We start from the raw sequence: 23585 nt of genomic DNA, 5'->3' as shown, positions 1-23585 counted from the left end.
TAGCTTTGTGAAAGCTAGCCACTCTCTAATAGAAGCGGTGGGTGCATTTTGGCCCCACCGGATGTAGTCTTCAACTACATTTTATTCTGGCAGATATACACAAAGATACGAAGAGCAGGAATAAATGGACATCCAATGAGACAATAATAAGAACAGAATCTCTATTTTAATTGTGACTATTAAAAGCCAACTCAAATAAAACTGTCTGGGAGACTTAATTTGACACTAGGGCTGTCAAACACCTTAAAAAAAAAGAGCTTTGCAATGCATACAACCCACAGCACATACAACACACTTGCTTTGAAACAAGGAAAGCAACTACGCTTTTCATGTAGCTATTTTGGAAACTGCTCCCAACTGTCTCCACATGCAAATGCATCCATGGTTGTCTTGTTCTCCTGCGTGTTTCAAAGCACCTATTTCAGTGGCTTTGAACCAGCCATTAGACACCTCTCAGATGGAATATAATGTGAAGCCAGTCATATAGGCCTCTATTTACCTTTGCATTGCAGTCTCTGTTACAGCAAAGAAAAACATCACAAAGGCATGCTTCATGGATGCACTTCTATTTCTACCCAACTCCACAGTGAGAGAACAAGTTTCCCCTGAACTGATATAAATATTTTCATCATAAATCTACTTCTCATTCATTCATTCATTCATTCATTCATTCATTCATTCATTCATTCATTCATTCAACAGCATTTGCAAACTGCCAAATTATAAAAACTCCAAGCAGGTCATTATCAATTCAATAATAAAAGCTTTATTAAAAAACATAACACCAGTAAGATGACATCAAATTAAAACAGAACATGCCATCCAATTACAGTGGAACACACAAAGTGCAAGGTGTTCATTTCCAAAGACTTGTCAGAGGAACTAAGTCCTAAAGTTTACCACAGTGGGGGCCAATAGGATTTCACTACAACCAATGCAGACTGCATCTTTAAAAAAATTAAGCTTACATTATCCATTAATAGAAATCAGTTTTTTTACTCCTATATTCTAGATGGCATGCTGAATGGTTATTGTCATGGCTGTTAGGTTTTAGCACGGCAACGAAGACATCTGTATGGTTCCACAAAACAATGCAGGCCACATAATTCCTCTGAAAAGGGATAAACCTGATCACAGCTTCTACTGTTATCATATACAGTTTATACAAGAGGGTGATTCTGCAGTTAATCTTCTGTCTATTCTATAGTACATCTTCTGTGTAACTAAGTGCTTATTAATAAGTACCTAATGGGATAAAATAACATTAAGCAACCTGATGAGTCAGTTGTGACCCCTGGTGACTGTCTGGACAAGACCCTGCAGTTCTTGTGGCAATGACTTTGGAGGCGGCTTGCCCAAAGTCACCCAGTTGGCTCCATGCCTAAGGTAGGACTAGAACTTCAGTTTCCCCATTCCTAGTCCAGCACCTTAACCACTAGACCGAAGTGGCTTTCACATTTTTCTTATGGTATCAGAAAAGAAATATATCCATTATGCTTCACAGCTCTCTGCAATAGTTTTACATTGTATTCCTCAAATCTATGGATTCTATTATCTTATTTTATAAATTTTAAATTTGTATTTAGTATTATGTGGTGTGTATTTTTTATCTATTCAGGACAAAAGTGACAATTAGTAAATAAAGTGTGAAATCACAGGGACCGTCTCTCCCCTATGACTTCAACCCGTCCCACCCGATCACACAGAGAGGGCATGCTTCGGACTCCCTCGGTGAAAGAACTTTGATTAGCGGGGTCCAGAAGGCAGGCCTTCTCTGTGGTAGCCCCCCCTCTTTGGAACATTCTGCCCCTGGAGGTGCGATTGGCCCCCTCACTCCTGGCCTTCCTTAGGGCCTTGAAGACCTGGTTCTGCTACTTGGCCTGGGGTGGGGAGGGAATATCTCAAGCCTGGGGATGGCTAGCCCCATAGAGGCCTCCTGTCTTCAGCCTCAGATTTTTCATCTTCTTCTTGGACTCTCCTTCCCCTTTTTTAGTAATCCTTCCCCTTTTTTAGTAATGCTTTTAATTGATGTTTTATGTATGTATATATATATTTATGTTTTTAATGTTTGTTGTGAGTCGCCCAGGGTTCCCCCATTGGGGGGAGATGGGCGGGTGAGAAATTTAATAAATAAATAAAATAAATAAACAAATAAAAGTCATCAAGGACCTAATGTAGCAAACTGAACAATTTGTGAAATGCCCAATCTGTTTAATATTAGTAATGGCTTCTCCTTCCCATATAAACAATTGGAAAATAAATTAATTACATCACTTAAATCTTTCAGTGAGATCTTGCCACAATTAGCTCTAGCTACTTCACAGGCCAAATGATGCAACTAACTAATGTCCCAACTGAGGCTGTTGATATTGCAAGCAATGACTTGTTTCTCCGTAAGTGAAAAGAGAGGGGGGATGTAGCTCAGTGTTTACATACAGAAGGCCACAGGTTCAGCTGCTACTCCAGTTAAAAGATATGGAGAGGTAAATAAGAAAAGCCTCTCCTTAAGAATTTAGAAAACCACAGCCAGAATAGACAACACTGGGCCAGATGTGCAATACTCTGTCTTTGGATAAAACTCTTTCCATGCTTCGCAGAGAATTGGTAAGGGTTCCCATGACTACTTAACAGTTAATTCACCTAAAGTGACTGGTTGATATTCTTAGCCCACACTAGAGATCAGTGTAAGATGACAAATTTCTGTAGAAAGAGTTATCATTTCACCTGGGGATCAATTCATAGCTCAAGCCTGCCACATGGGTGGTCATTTCAAAAAGAAATGTATGGTGGAAAGCCCTTTGCATAACATTGCTTGGAAGATTTCAACCACTGCACTCTAAATCTCCACAAGGCCTTCAAAAGATCATCTAAGGAAAAAAAGTTAATGACTCTTTTTGGACTATAGAAAAGTAATGGATTAAACAGAGATCATTGTTTCAGGAACCCGGGAAAGAACTGGCACTCCACTTCTGTTTAACCCCTTTGTAGCGCAATGTTCTTATCAAGAAACAGTCTTCAAGCAGGAATACCTACTTATACTAAGAAGACCTTGCTCACCTTGAAGCAATCTTATATTTAGATATCCTAAATCTTTATGCTTTTTTATACTACTTTGTGTATAAAGAAAGGAATTTGTGCGCATGAACATTTGTATAAATCTCCACATGTTCGTTCCACCTCACTTTAATACACAGTTACTTAGTTCAGTAAAGGACTTAAACCCATTCCTTGCTCTTATGAGCTGCAGCTGCAAAGGCATCGGCTAAAATGTTCTGCTTCTGCCAAATATTCCAGACCACTTCATGTGTATCTGATTGCTTGCACCACCCTTTACTTTGCTTACATTCTGATACTGAAAGCAATTATCTTCTGGCAAACATCAATAAGCAGAGTGCAAAGCTATTTCTGGAAATAAACAGCAAATAGATGAACAAGAAAGTTTGAAAATTGTTAAATTTTATAAAGAATATTAGAATAAAATAATTCATAGGTAGGAATGGTATGAATCAACCAACAGTGTATATAGACTATATCACAGCTTCCTTGTACAGATTACATTTTAAGCAATCAGCATTCTTCTATCACAGTTCCTTTTTACATGCTGCTTCTGTGGTTCCAAGAGACAGACATTTTATAGTACATTCAACTGCTATATCTGTATCTATATCAACTCCATGGCATCTTCATAAGAACATTCAGGCTTATTGAAATAGGCAGTCAACTAACCCATCAAAACACAGAGCAGAACTTTGATCAGATACTCAGCTAGTTTGCAATGCTTCAAGGATAGTTGAAAACATTGGTTTATATCCCAGAATCAGCATCATCCCTAAATCCAGAAAATGTTAGATTTTTAAAAGCTGTAACAATTCCAGCAGCTGCAGAAAAGGCAATCAAGGTAACAACAGTCTGAATATTCTCACCTCTGTGCACTATTACTGATAGCAGCAGGCATCAGACACTGATCTTTGGGTGGGTGGAGGATGAGGGATAATCCAATTCTTTTATTTTATGTTTAGCCAAAGAATCCACTATCTGTCCATGTAAGAATTCAAAGAGCCATTGATGCTAGGCTATCTGGCCTTGTCAGAAAAGATAATTGCATTTCTCTTGGTTTCCATCAAGCTAGTTCATAAAGAAGCTGAGCTATTTATGTCCAAGCTGATAAATGGTGTCATTAATTGTCAAAATAAAGGGAACAGCAATTCAATAAGTCAAGAGCAAAGTTGAGATGTTCTTCTCTGGCTTTACTAGCTAGATTATGTGAAGAGCTACTCCTGAAAAAATGATTGTTTTACCCAAAGATCCATGTTAGAGTAGATTTCTAGGCCACAGACTCAGTTTTCCCAAGCTGACTAATTAAGGCAGTTCATTGCCAAAAAAGAGAGAGAATTCCAAAAGTCCCCCATGAAAAATCAGGATGGAGGCAAAGTCCTGCCCAACAACTTATTTCAGAATATAGGCAAATCATTAGCAAAACAATTTTAGGATATTTATGTTGTTTTGTTAGGGGCTGGAGCAAAAGACATATTTCCCAAATAAAGTAGAAAGAAGTCAGAAGTTCAGCGTCAAAGAGAACCACTGACAGATGAATGGTGGCAGGGTTTTTCTCACTTTAACATTTCCTGGGAGTGGTTTTCAGTGAAGCTGAGAACTTTTGTACAGTTTGGAGGACTGAATCAGAACCGGAGGAGAATTTTAGGGCTTCTCATACTTGTCTTTCCTTTGAGATGATAATTACCAGAAATTACATTACATTACATTACATTAAATTACATTACAAAGCCTTTAAATCCCGTTTCCAGACCTAAGTCAAGGAAACCATTGACAACTCATCAGACAACAATTTTTAAATGGGCAGATGGAACAATTGAGTTAAATTTATATGCTTTCATTAATTCAAAAAAAATCCAGCAATATGCCTCATATGCAAAATATTTGCTGCTTTAAATAACTATCATTTTCTTTTACCTCTTTGTTGGCTCTATCTGCTTGTACCAAAGTTCCATTCAAGCAAGGTTCTACATAGTGGAGTTCTTCATTATACTGAAGAGAGAAGAGAAGAGAAGAGAAGAGAAGAGAAGAGAAGAGAAGAGAAGAGAAGAGAAGAGAAGAGAAGAGAAGAGGACATTTAATATAAACTTCTGAAAGGTATAATTTAAGTTAATGATAGGAAACATGGAGAAAAGCTAGTAAGACTCCATCATTGAATTCATTGCTTTTATTAAATATATATATATATATATATATATATATATATTTATATATATATTCATTGCATTAAACTATTATCAGTACAACTTTAAACAAACATTTTTAAGAGAAAGCACACCCTGAAAGAAGTTTTAACCATGGAGTGCAACAGGGACAACTGAAAATCAGTACTGTAGTGGGTAAAATCCTAGGACGAAATCTATCAATATTAAGTGACTCGACTTACGTGAATCCCCTTGCAGCTCCTCATATGCTGATAAAACCTACTCCATGATGCAGAAGGGCAGAACCATCCATGGGTGGGGGTCAAGGGGGATCAGATAATGAAAGCAATCATGCCCAATCATTGTGACACCACAACCATATACAAAATAGGGTCCTGGAGATGACATTTCCTTTTCTGCCAAAGAAAGCAGATCTCTTGGTGGAAATACAGGATTGAATTTCACCTAGATACTTTGAATACTGACTGACAACAACTTTCCAAGCTGAAAGGTCAATGATCTACAACCCAGCTAAACCTCTTTTTTAATGTGAGCTCTCTTAGCAAGCATTTAGTTTAATGTACATTAGATTAGATAATAGTTCCATCCTAAATGGAACAAAATTTATAGAGACAGAACAGGGTTTTTTGAGCCTCCTTTCCTCTCTGTGCTCCCTGAAAATCTGCTCTTGGGAGTGTGGAAATGGACGTGATCAGTTTATCAGTGGAAACTATGTCTTCACTCTAACCTGATCCAACCCATTGCCTGAGTCTATTGGGGGTTGGTTAATAAAGAAGTAGCAGAACCAAATATCAGTACACATGGATCTCTTATAATAGGCATGCACAGCTGACTTTTCCTACAAGAATTTTTGGGCTCCCCCATCCTAGCCACTACTCAGTTCAGCAAATGAAAATTAAGCTTAATGGTTTAAGGTAGATTAAGGTGGGAGAATGTGGATGGGGAAAGAAATGAATTTTAAAAATCATGCTTTATTAATGTGAACATAACTAACTTCTGCTCTGGCCACACCTAACTCCCCACAAAGGAGCCTAACCCACTGTTTAAGACCTGCAGGTGGCCTTCACCACCAAAAGGCTGTGCACCTATGATGGAATGTATCTACAAGGAGGAAAGTGATGTGGGAGATCAAGGCCATCAGGAGGGAGGGGGCGCACTCCAGAAGGGGAAAGGAGATAAGAGACAATGCAGTCATCAAGGGGAGTGTGGGAAGTGAAAGATGTTCAGGCTAGCCACTCCCTAGAATCTCCCAGGGTATATCCACTAGTTGCTGTAGTATAGATTTAGTCTGGCAAGATTCTGTCTATAAGGTGAAAGCAATAAAGGAACTATACTCGAGTAGACTGTTTCATTGTTGTTCTTGGGCTGAGCCTGACATCACCCATGTCTTAGAGCAATATCTGAACATAGCATACAATGGAAAACTTTCACAATTTCCGTTAACATTTTGTAACAAGAAAAGAATTTCCAATTAATCTTGAAACATCAATTTGGTTTCTTCTCCATTCAACATGTTTATTCAATTAAATATAAACTAATAGAGAAATCTTTCAGGCATCATTTTGTTTGCTTACATCCTTCTCAGACATGGAGTGAAAGTAATAGAATTAAACCTCATAATTAGTAAGTGAAAGCACCAAACTATTTAGCCCAAATTCCACTTGCTGTCTCCCACGGGAACAAAAGGAACCTTAAACAATTCATTAATGAGTAGCAGGGAGAGAGACTCTGCAAGCCCACAAGATTTCACTCTTACTACAAGCCATATAACCTCTAAGGGTTCTTGACTCATATTTCCTTCTGCTCTCTCTTCTAATATGCAGCGCTCCTGTCTGCTCCTGTTGCCTAATCTCCCAGCCTGGTTGATCTCTGAAATCTAGGTGATCTATGTGATCTTTAATTACATAGGCAAGAGCATTTAATTTGTTCCATCTTACATTTGTGCTTGTGTGTGTGCATGCACCTTCAAGTCAGTCTGAACCCCTGGTGACTACATGAACGAGTCCATACAGTTTTCTTGGCAGCATTATTTTTCAAAAGAGGTTTGTCAGTGCCTTCTTCCTAGGGCTGAAAGAGAGTGACTGACTCAAAGGCAATGCCTTCTTCCTAGAACTTACAATCTCCTGCTTTCTAGCCCAGTCCCTTAAGCCACTACACCAAACGAACTCTCTACGTCAAACATTACTGAATACTAATCTGAAATTAATAATGCCATGCAAATTCAGATATTCATCTCTGATGTTGTTCCATTTTTTGGCAGGGTGTGTGTGTTAGCTCTTCATAAATCAATTTCCTTCAATCAATTTTATTTCAAAAAAGAACTAGTTCCAAAATGATCTCTTATGGAGTACTAGTAATAGGTCCTGTGCCTCATCTAATATAATTATTCTCTGTGCCTTCTCTGTGATGATGAGATTTGTTCTCAGAAAGCTGACAAATGCTCCTCATTCCTGAAATAGCTCTAGAAAACAATGTTCTATACTTATACCATTTAAAATATTTTATAGCTGCAATTAAGAGATCACAGCTACAATCCCAAAAGAGTACGCTCAAGTGAATGTTCAGAGGCACAACATTCTCAAAGTACTTTTTCAGCCAAGTCTGACGGCATTTGAAAGGAAATGGGACATTTGTTCTTCTTGCACCAGTTGCTCAAATTAATTTTTGTTTTAGGGTTGTTTAAAAAGTAGTCTGTAGATTCTGTGAGCCAGTTGTGACTACATATCATTCAAAATGAAAAATCTAAGTATGAGTACAGTTTAAGCCACTTTCATATCTTATCCTTAACGCAAATGAAAATTTCACTTTGAACACTGTAACATTTTTCATGGCGCTGTTTACCATTCATGCTTTATTTTTTTAAACTAAAATACTTAAGACTAAATTTAACTCCTCCTGGTGTGGCATGAGCTATATCTACCTACCTACCTGTCTACCTTTCACTGCAAGGATGTTTTTTCTAATGCACTTTACTTTTTAAAATCTGTATCTCATTATCCAGGATAAAAGTTTCTAAGGAAGCCAACAAGAAAATGGACCCAAATATAAAGCAGTAGAAAAAGCAGCTGAATTGATGGTGAGACTTGATTCCATCTCTTTGGCCTCCTATGCCCTGCCCATGGTGGAGGGTGGAGAAAGGTTTGCATCTCATTTTTACTTTCCATTGATTTTCCTCACTTTCATTTTTCTTTCCTATTGCAAATAGTTGGAGAGAATGTGTTTAGAGCAGCACGTGAGCTGGTTTAAATATTCCCTTGTCGGAGGGCTGTAATGAAGAGCCATGAAGCTTCTGGGCAATGTAAGCAACATTGCAGCACTGTGATACAAGCCTTCCTTTTCTACACGCACTATGATGTTGCACACATGCCCAAGAGGGGCAGAGCTTATTGTGTGACACCACAATCTGTTTTTGTCATTCTGATGAAAGTAATGAAAGCCTGTGGACACCAATGCTGGGTCCTTCGGATACAAAGACCTTGTTCCTGCTCCGTGTTCAGCTCATAACATGTCCCCTTCCCTGTGGTTTCTAACGTCAGAAACAATTTCAAAGGCTGGTGTAGCTGAGAGGAGAGGGTTCCAATGTCAGTTTTCTCCTTGCAGTAAAGGCCTCTCTCTTTGTCACAACTGCACTGCATGTCCCTCAAACCATCAATTTCACTGCAGTGTTGTTTTATCCAGCCTGATGGCCAGTTTCCATGTTTCAGGAAAGACTTTTCTTTTTCAATACTCCTTGGAGGTACCAGGGACTGAATCAGAGAACTTTTCTCTGTCAGGAATGTACTATTAATGAATTACAACCCTTGTCCAATAATTCATTCCCTATAAATCTTCTTGTGTCCTGAAATAAGATGACAATTCATAGCCACCTTCTTTAGCTTGGCGCCCCTAACCTAGAAAGCTTAGATCAGTGTTGTCCAAACTTGGCCACTTTAAGATGAGTGGACTTCAACTCCCAGAATTCCCCAGCCAGCCATTCCCCACCCCATGCTGGCTGGGGAATTCTGGGAGTTGAAGTCCACTCATCTTAAAGTGGCCAAGTTTGGACAACACTGGCTTAGATGAATGCTACACATTATCCTGAGCTGAGCAAAGACTGTGCCTCTCAAGAACTTCCATATTGCTTATCACGTCCCATACTACTTCACACAAACAGTATAATAATCAATAGGCTTTTTCTTTGGCAGTCATTTTCTTCTCCAATCTTTTCTATGAAAAACTTAAATTAAATTTAGAAGAATCCTCCGATTATTGTTCATTTAAGAGATAGCCTACTTTTCTATAAAAACATTTTCCCCAGGCAGAATTAACACTCTGTTTTATGATAACATTGTTAATTTAATGCTTCACTTAGAATTTTACTTCAAAGCAAACAATTTTTTTCTCATCACTGCAGACATTTCAGTTCATGCACTGGCGATCTGACCTTATATTTAACTTAGACTACAGAAAAGCAAATGCATAATTTAATCGTTCCTTTGGTAATGCAATCATCTACACCAGTCCATCGATTTTATATAGATTTTGCAATAAGTAATCCCTGAAAGAAACACCTCTTTTTTGTTGCATTATCTTTTTATGTTTATTTTCTGAACTTTTTTTTTTTTTTACTTTATTCATGAATCTATTCTGAAACAAAATTATTGGAGGATGAAATGTATCCAGTATACATCAGGCAACTAAACCATTTAACTGTAGGACTGAAATATTGTTCAGTACTACCACGGTACTTAATTGGATTTGTAATTATGATAATGTATGCTCATCTCCCATTATTGTTAATGAGAATTAATGAGAATTATAGAAATCCTCATCTGTTTCAGTTACCAAAAATATAATATAAGAAATGATAACCGAGAAAGTTGTCAACAAATGTATTATATACAGGTAGTCCTTATTGAATTACCACTTGTTCAGTGACCGTTTGAAGTTACACTGGCACTGACTGAGGGGGACGTATGACAGGTCCTCATAGTTGCAGCCACTGCAACATCCCCACGGTCATGTGATCATAATTTGGGCACTTGGCAACCGGCTTGTGATTACATCACAGTGTCCTGTGGTCCCACGATCACCATTTGCGACCTTCTTTGCCGGCTCCCACCAGCAAATTCAATGGGGAAGCCAGCAAGAGGTCTCAAATGGTGATCATGGGACCACTGGACGCTGCAACCGTGTGAGATTTGCCTAACAATGGCAACAGGGACTGCCGTAACTGCTGTTGTAAGTCAGTGCGGTTACATGATGTTGCACTTTACAACAGTGTTGCTTAGCGACAGAGTTGCTGATCCCAATTACCATCATCAAGCAAGGACTACCTGCATTTGAAGAGAGAAAGAAAGTGCTCTGAAGAAATCAAATGCATCACATACAGAAAAGCCGGAATTAATTGAATAAAACCAGATTGTATATCCAAATCCATCCCACACTCTTATCTAGAAGTTCCTGTAAAGATGTGCAAAAACGTCTTCTCCGCACTCTAAAGTAATCAATCTTTTACTACAGTTTTGCTTCTCATATTAATTTGGCTACAATTGCAACCACTTTCAACTGTTTGCAATAAAAAACAAAACAAAACAGAATTTTCTTGGATGGCAGCACACTATATTATTAAGGAATATGCAGCAAGAAGCCAACGTGGCTGGGTTTAGAGGTAAACCAACCATGGTTTTCTTAAGTGAAGATTATATTTGAACTGATGTCTATCTACAACATGCAATTACTTTATGGTTGAACATGAAAGATCTGGAGCCAGTTTGCATATGGATGTCAGTGACTGCCTATCATTTGCTTTTGCATCTGAATTCAGACAATTGACTGACCGTTGTTAGAACCAAAACTGGATGCAATAGGTTGACAAATTTATTTCAAACATATTGTGATTTCCTAAGTTGTGAGCTTCCATTAACAACAATGTAATTATTTACTATAGATGAATAAAGGCATTATAATAATATATATGAGATACATAACAATGTTTCCTATCTGAGAAAGTAAATATGTTCTACAGGTTTCTGAAAGCAAGTTTCTGGTAATAATAGAGTAGTAAGAAATATATATTTAACAGCTTACTGTCTCTAAATGTTTGGATTCTTAAACTACATATAATAGTAATGTGTATGATTGATTTAAGACTGTAGAAGCATATTGTTAAGAAAATGTTTCATTGTGGACAAAAAGTTAAAACCTATTTTTGTGAGAGCTCCCCAGTCTAAACAAATAGTTCAAAAATATATTATGCAAATATACATTGCTGTTTAATTTTTTATAATTTATTTCACAGCAATCCTAAGTCCTGTGGCCATAGGATTAACTGGATTTACCCTCCTAAACTGAACTAAATATTCCAGTCTTGGAGGAATATCTGATGTTCAATTCTTCCTTCTGTCTTCCTTCTACCTTCTCAGTTTCTGTGGCCAAGTACTGATGAAAGTGGAACTGCATAACTGCAGGTGGAGATTCTCATACATGATTCCTTCTGACCTTCCCTACCTTGGGCTGGCATCAATCTTGAAAGCCTCACTACTCAGAGAGGCATTGAACCTTGCTTTTGACCTTGGATATGGCCTCAGGTTCTGACTATCCACAAAACAAGTCACCAAGGCATTGTTACAACACCAACAGCAAGTGGCAATACAAATAACAATGCTGCACAATGGCACGGTCATAGAGTAATTGGTGCAAAGCTTGCATCAGCCAGGAGCAGCTCAGGGGCTTGTAGTCTAATCAGTATTACTTGGTTACTTGGGGAAAGATCAATTCTGACTGGGAAAATGGTGTAGAGGAATGTGGAGATAACCTTGATGGCATGCAGAAGCCATTAAGGGAGGCAGAACAACAATTTAGTTCTAGGAAAGGGAAAAGTATAGAAAGACATTCAAGATAACTCTGCCTTGATCTTATTTGGTATAAAAGGGGACAGAGGGAAATGGTAGGCTATCAATATTCTTTTATTATACACTCCGTCAAATAAAGTAATATCCCTCCATTCCTTACAGTGTCTATTTTCTTACTTGTCATATTTTGGACTGACACTTACTGACCAAAATGTGGCAAAAATGAACAATACTGCATGCTTAGGATTAGCAGGGAATTCTGCATGTGGCACAGGTATGAATAACATTGGTAAAGATAATCCACCCATAATCCAGAATGAATGGAAAGAGGATATGGAAGCTGGTTGTAGCAGAGTATAAAGAATTGACTTACAGAATGTTACTGAAGGGTGTGAAGATACACTAATTGGAAACACAAATGCACTTTTGAGGTGAAATGGGCTGCGGATGGGGTGGGGAGGGAAATAGATATAAGAGAATGATTCCTGCAAAAAAGGAGAATGAGAGATGAAGAATGTAATGTTTTAATGTTAAGATTAAAAGAGGCAGATCACATGCAGAGTAATTTTGATGGAAATAAAAATATTTTGGAAAAGAAGTGAAAAGTGCTGAACAAGGAATCTCCTGCAACAGTGAACAGAATTAAAATTAAAAGTGATAAAATGATTCCGGATGAAATCAAAGTGAGGGAATGCATGAAAGAGCATTTTAGAGATCTGTATGGGAATGACAGAGGTATGTTAAAGAGGAATTCAAATGAATGCTATAAATACTAATGCCCCCAAAAAGATTAAACAGAAGTCATAAATATTGTTGGAATGTTGGAAATAGTAAGGCTTCAGAGATAGATGGTGTTATTGGAAAAATGTTAAAATATGGGTGTAGTTTGTTTATGGAATAGTTTGCAACTTGTTTAACATGTGTATGAGGATTGAATCTGTGCTTGACAATTAGAAGAATGTTGTTGCACTCCTTGTCACAGAAAGAAAGGTAGCAAGAATAAACACAAAAACTACAGAGAGATTAGATTCTTAAAAATGCCTGGGAAGTATTTGGCCAAATTTTGATTGAAAGGGTACAAGATGTGACAGTGAGCAAAATTTAGAGGGTACATTTATTCCTTCATGCAAACATATTTTATCTCGGGTGGGTGGGCATTACCTTCACTCAGGGTGGTCCTACTTTTCTTTCTTTCATGTAATACACAGATACACAAGAAAAAAGAGATGAACAAATGTGCTGTGACAAAACAACATTCTGACAAAGGAATATTATATAATACTTCTGTATGTATGTGTACATGGACAAACACACACATATAGAAAGAGACAGATTATTTTAGGATATTATACATGTTGCAATACTTCTCTTAATTTTATTCATCATTTTAATTTTATCAGTAATGTCCCAGATGAACTAGAAGTATAAAAAGTGAACAGGGCTGCCCACTTAGCTTCCATTGTACCACCAGTGGGTATAGAAATGTAAAAGCCTTTGAGATAGATAGATAGATAGATAGATAGATAGATAGATAGATAGATAGATAGATGATAGATAGATAGATAGATAGATAGATAGATAGATAGATAGATAGATGATAGATAGATCATTGCCATTGTTAATTATGAGTCCAAGCCCTCAGAAACAATTGAATGATGGAGCACAAGAATTGATCAACTGCCTTGTCACCCGAGCCTGATGTTGTGGGCTGAGAGAGAGTGACTGGCCCAAAGTCACGCAGCTGGCTTTCATGCCTAAGGCAGAACTAAAACTCACCATCTTCTGCTTTCTAGCCTGGAGCCTTAACCACTAGACCAAACTGGCTCTTCACAAACCATACATGGATGAGACAAAAGAACCTGGAATTAACAGAAAGCTATTCCAACAGTAGATCTAATGGTAGGGGATATATGAAACGTATGAGGGAACTATAGATGGACAGAAGACATACATCCACACTAACTAAGAAACAGCTAGTTATCCAACTGTCCAACATAGTGAAGAGGAAAGTTCTCTCACAACTTGAGATAGACACATTACATCCTGGACTCAAGAAGACCTGGAAGAACAACTGGATGTGCAGCCAATGCCTGAAACTGGAACGTTACTGCCACCCCCTCCATTACAGAGCAGATATGAGACATAAGATCATGGATAAACTAGCTACAGTCAAACCTTGAGACCAATTACAAGGCTCAGTGGAGAGGTATCATCAGATAGTATACTGGAAGATGCCAATAGAGCCCTCATGACAATCCCTACTACCACCATAACTCAAACTAATGAACTGATATATGCTACAGCTGCTGTAATCCTGGAGATGCTTGGCTACACGATCAAGAACAGCAGTACACGCCCTTCCCCCCCCCCGGGAAAATGAGGTCAAGGCTAAGATCAAGGCAACTTGGAGAGAAGTTAGTCAACTGGTAGAACTACAGAAGGGTGTAGATATTAAGGGTAAGACATGGCTACTGAAAAAAATACAAGAGACTGACTCCATCTGAAGCCCTAGAGACTGCTAAACAAAGGTTTACAGCACTGGCTATCAGGCTAAGGAGATACACTAGAGAAGCAGAGGACAAGAAGATAAATGCCCTGTTCTCCAAAGAACTATTTAACATGTAGTCCCAACTGCAGTGCAGCAACACATTAACAGCAGAGCCACCAACAGCAGAAACCAATCAGTACCAGAAGAACATATGGGAGAAAGAGAAGATACATAACGCAAGTGCAAAGTGGCTGCAGGACCTGAGAGCAGACCACAGCAATCTTCCAGAACAGGAACCAGTCACCATCACAGTAGCAGACATCCAACAGCAGGTCAAGAACATGAAAAGCTGGACAGCGTCTGGCCTGGACATTATCCATACCTACCGGCTAAAGAAACCAGCTAGCAGCAGGCTCCCACCCAGACTGGCTAACACAAGGAAGGACAGTGCTGATCATGAAACACCCCCACAAGGGAATAGCACCATCCAACTACCAACCAATAACCTGCCTTCCCACAACATGGAAAGTCCTATCAAGTCCTATGCCAAGCTACAAGACCATATGGGCCAGTACATGAGCACAGCTCAGAAGGGCATTGAGAACAACACCAGAGGCTCAATACACCAACTGCTCATATAAAGAGCAGTTGCCCAAGACTCAAGGTCTAGACAGACCAACTGAGCACAACCTGGATTGTCTACAGCAAAGCCTACGACTCAATGCCACACACATTGATCTGTGAATGTCTGGCACTATACAAAGTCAAAAGGACACTAAGGACCTTCCTCAAGAACTCAGTGGGACTGTGGAAGACAACACTTGAAGTCAACTCAAGACAGCTTGCACAAGTGGCCATCAAGTGCAGCATATACCAAGGTGATGCACTGTCCCTGCTGCTGTTCTTCATAGGCTTGAACCTCCTCAGCCAGATAATCACAAGGACTGGATATGGATACAAGTTCAAGAGTGGAACTCCCTCTACACAGATGACATCAAACTGTATGCTAACAGTGAATGAGACAGAGTGGCCAGATGGTAGTGAAGAGAGGGAAGGTAGTTAAGATTGATGGGGTAGAACCACCAATGGACCACACAGCAGACATACAGACCAGCTATAGGTACCTTAGTATCCCATAGTCACATGGGAATCACAATGAGGAGGCAAGGAAGACAGCAATATCCAAGTATCACTAAAGGATAAGACAGGTCCTGAAGAGCCAGCTCAATAGGAAGAATAAGATCCATGCCATCAACATGTACACCCTGTCAGTCATCAGATACCCTGCCGGTATAGTGAGCTGGCCAAAGCAGGACATAGAGGCTGCCAATGTGAAGATCCGGAAGCTCCTCACAATGTACAAAGGTTTCCACCTCACATCCAACACCCAGAGACTGTACACCAGCTGGAAAGAGGACAGGCAGGGTCTGGTGAGTGTCAAAGACACTGTCCTGGATGAAACCCAGAGCGTCCAGGAGTACATCAGTAAGATGGTGCTCAAAGATGAGCTGTTGAGAGAATGCCAGAGGCAGCAGCAGACATGGGAGGAAGTTCAAGCGGAGGAAGTGCCATGGCAAGACAAGACCCTGCATGGGATATACCATCAACAGATAGCTAAGGTGGCTGACACTGGGAAATCCTACCAGTGGCTGGAAAGGGCTAGACTAAAAGACAGCACTGAGGCACTGATCATAGCAGCACAAGAACAGGCACTAAGAGAAGTCTACCCCACTAGATAGGACCCAAGATGCAGACTGTGCACAGAGGGCTTAGAGACAGTCCAACACATAGTGGCAGAGTGTAAGATGCAGGCAGGAACAACATACACTGAATGGCACAACCAAGTAACTTGCATTATGTACAGGAACATCTGCATAGTGTATGGGCTAGACCCTCCAAAGTCCAGATGGGAGATTCCACGGAAGGTTGTGGAGAATAATAGGGCTACGTTCCTGTGGGATCCAGATGGACAGGCAGGTAGTGGCCAATCAACTAGACATCATGGTAGTAGACAAGGACTAGAGGACAGTGGTGGTGATAGATATAGCAGTGCCAAGTGACAGCAACTGCAGGAAGGGGTATGAGAAGCTGGAGAAGTAGCAGGGCCTGAAGGAGGAACTAGAGAGGATGTGGAAAAAAGCCAAAGTGGTCCCAGTGGTGGTAGGAGTACTCGGGGCTGTGACTCCTAAGCTGGGAGAGTGGCTCCAACAGATCCCAGGAACAACATTAGGGCTCTCTGTCCAGAAGAGTGCAGTGCTAGGAACAGCTCAGATACTGCGCAGAACCCTCGAACTCCCAGGCCTCTGATAGAGGACCTGTGATTGAGGAACACACATATCACCCAGAGGGGTGAGAGGGGAAAATAATATCTATCTATCTATCTATCTATCTATCTATCTATCTATCTATCTATCTATCTATCTATCTACCTACCTACCTACCTACCTACCTACCTACCTACCTACCTACCAAGGCCCTCCCTCCAGGTGTCTTTCCATATGGACATGTGTGACTGCCCAGGGCAGGGTTTCTCACGGGTAGTTCCTGCCCCCCCCACCTGGAACACTGCCTCTAGTAATGCCCTGATACCAACTGAGGCAAGTTGAAATAAGAACTCAGGTTCAATCCATTTTGTTACCACCCTTATGTCTGTCCTTACGAGTGTAGTGTTACATATATGTTTTTCTAAAGATCAGAGATGTTCTCTGTACCTCTCATGTACTATCCTTAAGACTGAAATTTTTATTATTGGGCCAATCTACGCCTGTTAATGACTAATTGACGGTAGAATTCATGCAAGGATTTATGTTGCTCCTTATCTCTTCCTGCTTTAAGTGCAGGGCCAGTCTGTTAGAATAGCACGTAGGACCTTGCTCAGCTTATACAACAAAGCTACAGTACTGTGTTTCTTGCTAGGCATGCATCTGCAGTGATGTCATAGGAGACAGAGACAGATCCCCATGTCTCCCTTTTTGATTATCAGTTGTAAAGCAATTCACTTTTCTGCAGTTAGGGTCCTCCATTAGTGAATATACATGCTCAGAGTGCCTTTGATCACCATCCTAAAGAAGATCTGGTTTTTGCTTTTGGCTGACTTGGACATATGAGACTCACTATAACCTGCCAGCTTTGGATTAATAAAACAATATTTTGTATCTCCAGTTTCCTTGGTGAGTTAAATTCGCTAAGACACTACATTATTTATCTGTTAAGCTCCAGGCAAAGACATTTTTATTCTTCCAACTTTGAAGTATTTGTATATATAAACTGCATGTTATATATTTAATCTGCATGTCTCTCTGTTGCATTTTAATTATTGTTTTGGTGGATACTATAATTGTACAATGTTACAAGCTACCATGAGGAAAAGGGTATTTTCAAGAATGTATGTGTGTGTATGTATACACACACATACACACATACATACACAAACATACATACAGTATAGTATAGTATAGTATAGAATAGAATAGAATAGAATAGAATAGAATAGAATAGAATAGAATAGAATAGAATAGAATAGAATAGAATAGAATAGAATAGAATAGAATAGAATAGAATAGAATAGAATAGAATAGAATAGAATAGGCCATTAAAAGTCAATGGCTTGACTTCTAGAAATCCTGTATACTATTTTAATCTTTTAGCACCTAAACCTCGGGTGGAGGTTCATCAAGGTTAAGAACCCAAGAACAACAACAATAATAAAAGGACATTTCAATAAGAAAAAGAACATAGAAATACTCACAGCAATTATATTAAAAAAATCATCATCTCCAAGGGTGTCCAAAATGGAAGACACTGTTTGTTTTGCAATTGTCAAGCGAAGTCCTTTCATACTGCCGCTAACATCAACTAAAATAACAACATCTTTAGGAGAAGTGGCTGCCTGAATATACCTGGATGACAGGAGAAGGGGAATAGGAAGGAATGTCAATTAAACTCATAGGAATCTACCTACAGGGCCATTGCTAACCAATACAGGACATTTGTGCGAATTAGAAAAAGGCATCTTTGCAATGGAGGAAGGGGGAGGGCATGTCCACCGCCCTGCTTGGTGAGCAACCCTCTCCGCGGGTGCAAGTCAACTATACCTGTTTGTCAGGTTGCCTAGGCACTCTCCCTCCTAGCAGAGGACCACTCACTTTTTCTTCTTTTGCCCAGAAATGCAAGTGCCACTGACTCCCTGCACTTTGCTAGATGTGGCACCCAGGTGCAGGGACAACTTGAACAATTATACACAGTGGCCTTGTCTACCAGTTTAATTTTTGTGAAAGTTATAAAGAGCAATCATGACCTACCATTTTCGATTTCTGCAGTCAAATGCAATGACTCCATTTTCATCTGGCTCCCATTTAATTCCTGGAGTGGAGGATAATATTACACTATTAGAATTCCAAAGGTATGTTCTCTTCCTTGAAAGACTAATTGTTGTTGTTGTTGTTTTAATTCATTGACCAGGTAGGCAAGCCCAATCGAAAGTAAACCCTATTGTTTTCAGGGGTATTTAATCTCAGTCATCAGGGCTCTCCTTTCATCCTTCTCCAAGAGCTCTGACACTGGTGCTTCTAAGATGGTTTAAATCCTGCCAGGGCAAGAGTCAGAGAGAAGAGGCATTTCTCTCCTTTCATCACCCCAGCCATTTGTTAACAAATACATCTGTATCAAGTTAATGAGGGGTATATTAGAAGCCAGAAGGCCTTGTCAGTAGCCTTCTTAGGGAGTACCATTTAGACCCAGCACTTTTCCCTAGAGAAAGAGTGAGTGGCCCAAAGTCACCCAGCTGGCTTCATGCCTAAGGCAGGACTAGAACTCATGGTCTCCTGGTTTTTAGCCTGGAGCCTTTAACCACTATTGCAAGCTGGCTCTCTTGGCAATGTATGAAAAATCAAATATTAAAATATTTCACAGATGGCATTAGACCCCCTTAAAATTGTGTTATAGTAACAAAAGACTTTCTAGAGCATGTTGAAAAGGTTATAATCAAATCAGTACCTATTATCATCTCTGCTGGCAATAACCAATTTTGATTTTGGTTGAAAAGTTACAAAGAAAAAACAACAAATACTCAACAGTCTTTAATAATTAATGCTAATATAGCTTTACTGTCCATTAAAGGAGATAGAAAATGATGCAATACAATAAATCAATTCAATTTATCAGCTGCCAGAGTTACTTTACCATTGCAAAAAGTACATCTTAAGCTAGATCAATATTGTTTAAAAGTGTGAGAAACACTATTTGTTGAAAAATTAATACAGTGGCAAGTTCTTATTTAAAACTAATACAGTGGCAAGTATTATTTAAAGAGTATTTTATACACATTTAAACTTCAGTTTTTAGTTATATAAGCACACAACTCCTAATAGATTATCTCCACGTATGCAACTATCTGTCTTTGATGTATGCAACTATCTGTCTTTGGGATAGCAATAATGAATATGTACATTTAAAATGTTATATCACTCCATAAAATTATATTCACAACCTATGTCAGAGTTGTTGGTTTTGTGTGCTATGTCCTTTCTGATTTTTTTAATTCTTAAATTGCTCTTTACTTTCATTGCATAGTTGATCACTGTATATATAATCAAAATTTTAAAAAAGATAAGCACCAAAATATTTCTTCTAGCTATGATGCAAGTAGAATTCAATGCTTTATCCTAAGAAAGTGATCCTGGCAGCATCAACCATATGAAATATGCTTATCTTTGGCTGGATCATATCCACTACTAATAATTATTATTTATGTGATATTTCAGCATACATAGCGTTCTATCTATTTACATCATTTGTCCTCCTTAAATCATGAACAAACCTAATTTTACTGATGTATTAGTAATTGTGCTAAAATAGAGTGATTGTCCATGTTTTTCAATTTAAAAGGTTATGTTCCCATTCCAAGAAACGCAGGTGTTCACAGGACCTATATCATTCTGAATAAAAGCAAGAAATCTTTTACTAATATGTCCTAATTTATGACATTCCCTCCACTGAAATTACCAGAAACAGGAGGAAGCAAAGGCTACATTCAAGCTACTTATGGACAGAGTTCTACCCATGAGATTCTAAGGCTGGCAGAGAGGAAAAGGCAGTTTCCACCCCAAATCAGCAGAAGGGGAAATCAGAGTCCCATCAAATTAGTTAGCAAAATCAGTATTTGGCAGCTGAGAAGTGGTATAATAACATTACGTTTATGTACGAAAACCAGGAAACAGTTAAACTACCCTAAAAGCTCTGTTTAAAATATTATTTTTAGTTATGAGCTTTTATTGTCACAGCTGTGGAGTCAGCACTACTGCAGCCTTAAGTCATGTTTTCTAAACTCCTAAGCAAAATTAAAACTTCCTTTCTATTAAACATTTAAATACTGTTGCAGCAGGAGATCTGTCCTAAGGGTTTCAGCTGTTTCCACCAAGAAAAATAAGGAAGTTTGCTGCTTCAGACAGACTTGGTAGTAAAAGAAACAAAAAGTCAAGAAAGGGCCACTGAAACACTGATATCAGAACTCCTTGACTTTCTGAGGCTGAGTTTGTTCACCCTTTTCCAAACAGAATTGATTTATTGTAATGGCAAAATACTTCCACCAGTGGTGCCTATATTGCCCCATGCCATAAGGTGTTGATTGCTGCTGCTCCTTTAGGAACAACAGCAAATAAATGCAAATAGAAAAGAAGGAGAGAAAGAGAGCGTGCACACTTTTTTCTTACCTGGATACTGCCTAAAAAATCCCTTTGCGCTTCCAAAGTACTGCCATATAAGGGAAGGGTCATGGCCGAAGTTGTCAACAAACACTTTATTTAATGATTCAGACCAGTAAACTCCATTCACAATAGCAGGATCTGAAAAATAGAAAAGAAAAAGAATCAGACGGTCTGGTGTAAGTTAGTCTTGGACATTAGATGTTTTAAATTAGGATCTGAAAACACCTTGTAAAACATTAGTGTATGCCACGGACTTCAAATGATGCCAAAAAACTAAAAGGGAGAAGAATGAACTCAATGAATATTTCTTTTGAGGGACTTCTCTGAATCTGTCTCTCCCTCCACCTTCTGAAGGAAAGTGGGTTTAATGGAAAGATTTTTAATCTCATGGTTTTTAATACTGCATCCTCCTAATTTTTGTCATTCTACTCAGGCTTTTACTGAGAGCATTTCTTTACTGGTGGTTAAGGGTTACCGAGACATTGTTGTGGAGCTATGAAGCCTGTTCATCACTGATATATCACCAAAGCAATGACTGGATGATGCCATTAAGTTGCTTGTGTGGAAATGCTCTGAAATTGCCATTGTGAATGTATATCTGTGTTGATGGTTCTTGTTAACTGTCCAGGGATTTTTACTGCAATGGACAAACAGAAGAAATATCGCTTTACTCAGAGGAGAGAAAACTGATTACTGAGATTCTATTAGTTGCTAACTCCACCAGCAAGGAATTTTACCATGGATTCCACTGGGAGCAAATTTCAGTATTGCTGTCCACTGGAATTCATGTAGGGATGAATGCTAACAGAAATGCTTTTTCATTAAAATAATCTACAAGGACTGAGGATTGCAATGGGGGCTGAAGTTACTTCATTAAATGAATGAACTGGTTGGAACATTTCTATTTTCTTTTCTGCAAAACCTCCTGCACATCCATTGAGGTAAGAGCATATTTACCCACACACAATGCCTAGAATGCCCTTGTGACAATATCATATTGACCTAAATCTCGTGATATTGACATTTCAAGGCCTTGTGATTTTCATTACCAGATCATTAATTTTGCCCTTATCTTCTCAAACAAATGCATGAAAGAGACCTCAGATGCACAGAACTCTGTTGCCCATGAAGTTACAAAACTCTTAAAACCCTACACTGGCACAATGGATCAACTGGCAATTTTATCTGTCCATGTTATAATCACAGAAGAAAACCGATTCTTCTCAATATCAAAGGTAATTCGTAATATTAATCTGTGAAGCACAGAAATGTGGCCTGCCCCATCATTTGACACAGTAGCTTCACTGACTTGTAAAATAATGGCTGATTTCAAATTACTTAGTTTAATGGGATAATTTTAATGAAGTGGAAAGAGGTGAATTGTTTTCTGTGAGAATATTCATCAGGGAAACACTGGGGGGAAAGGGAGCAGTGAAATGTCTCAGCTGCCTGCCTTTGAACTAAGCTTTCATCTAAATATTTATATTTACAAGCACATGCTACACATAAAGACTACAAGGAAACATTTTTCTTGGAGAGAAATGCCTTTGTAAATAACAGAGAACATGAAAAATTGAAGTTGCCAATACTTGAGACATCAAGGCAGAATCCTATATGTCTCCCAACCATAGTTCTGACTCAAAACAAACTGATGTCCATACATTTCCAACATGGTTAACAGGATACGTATCATTAATTTGGAAGGAAAAGAAAAACTACTGATGTTTACTGTCTGAGGCATAACTGCCAAATTTCTAATCTTATGCACAAATGACATTTCCATATACACAGTTCATGGATCTATCTTGCCACATATGTTCTACTAGCACTGGAAGTAGATCTTTGATATATGAACAACAATTCCAGATGTTCTATAGTTAGGAGCTAATCTTTCTGCTCTTCATTTCAGAATAGCTAAAATCCCGTGCCAAGAACTGAACAGTATGGCACTGTTCTGGTTGATGCAAAGGCCAGGAAGAGCTACTGTGACCACTGGTATACTGCCAAATAAAACATGAAAAAAGATGAGTTCTAAACTTCTACATGCTGAGAACGGTTGTATATTTTCCTTCATCCTTCTGTTAGAAAATATGTGCAAAATCACAACATGAATCCCCAACACACATTTTTACCTTCCCAACCTCACCTAAGTTATCAAATACAAATAGGCAAGGGCTTTTTAAAAATATTACAGCTGACACAAGGAGGGGATGTTCAACTATGTACGGTTTCAGCTCTCTGCCAAAGCTCCATTCTTCTATAGCTACAACAATATTGAGAGCTTCAGTCAGACATGATCTTGACTGCTATGACCTCAGCTTAACAGGCCTGACTAGTCTAA

General features: G+C 38.8%; 1 protein-coding gene across 5 annotated transcripts in view; it reads right to left on the bottom strand.

Annotated features, from left to right (window-relative positions):
• The window catches only part of CACNA2D3 (calcium voltage-gated channel auxiliary subunit alpha2delta 3), a 577343-nt gene that overhangs the window by 282149 nt on the left and 271609 nt on the right, over nt 1-23585 (bottom strand). For all 5 annotated transcript variants that reach the window (XM_088134187.1, XM_088134188.1, XM_088134191.1 and 2 more), the window contains exons 6-9: nt 21251-21382; nt 18842-18902; nt 18289-18439; nt 4972-5046 (exon numbers count right to left, since the gene is read on the bottom strand). In XM_088134187.1, coding sequence (XP_087990313.1) covers nt 4972-5046; nt 18289-18439; nt 18842-18902; nt 21251-21382 — 419 coding nt within the window. The remainder of the gene's footprint in view (nt 1-4971; nt 5047-18288; nt 18440-18841; nt 18903-21250; nt 21383-23585) is intronic.

This window comes from Python bivittatus, unplaced genomic scaffold, assembly GCF_059951505.1.
Source record: "Python bivittatus isolate LINGU-HERP-01145 unplaced genomic scaffold, Pbiv_v1 ctg000080_np1212, whole genome shotgun sequence".
NCBI lineage: Eukaryota > Metazoa > Chordata > Lepidosauria > Squamata > Pythonidae > Python > Python bivittatus.
The sequence above is the reverse complement of the archived record's forward strand: the minus strand, read 5'-3'. Positions and strand labels throughout refer to the sequence as shown.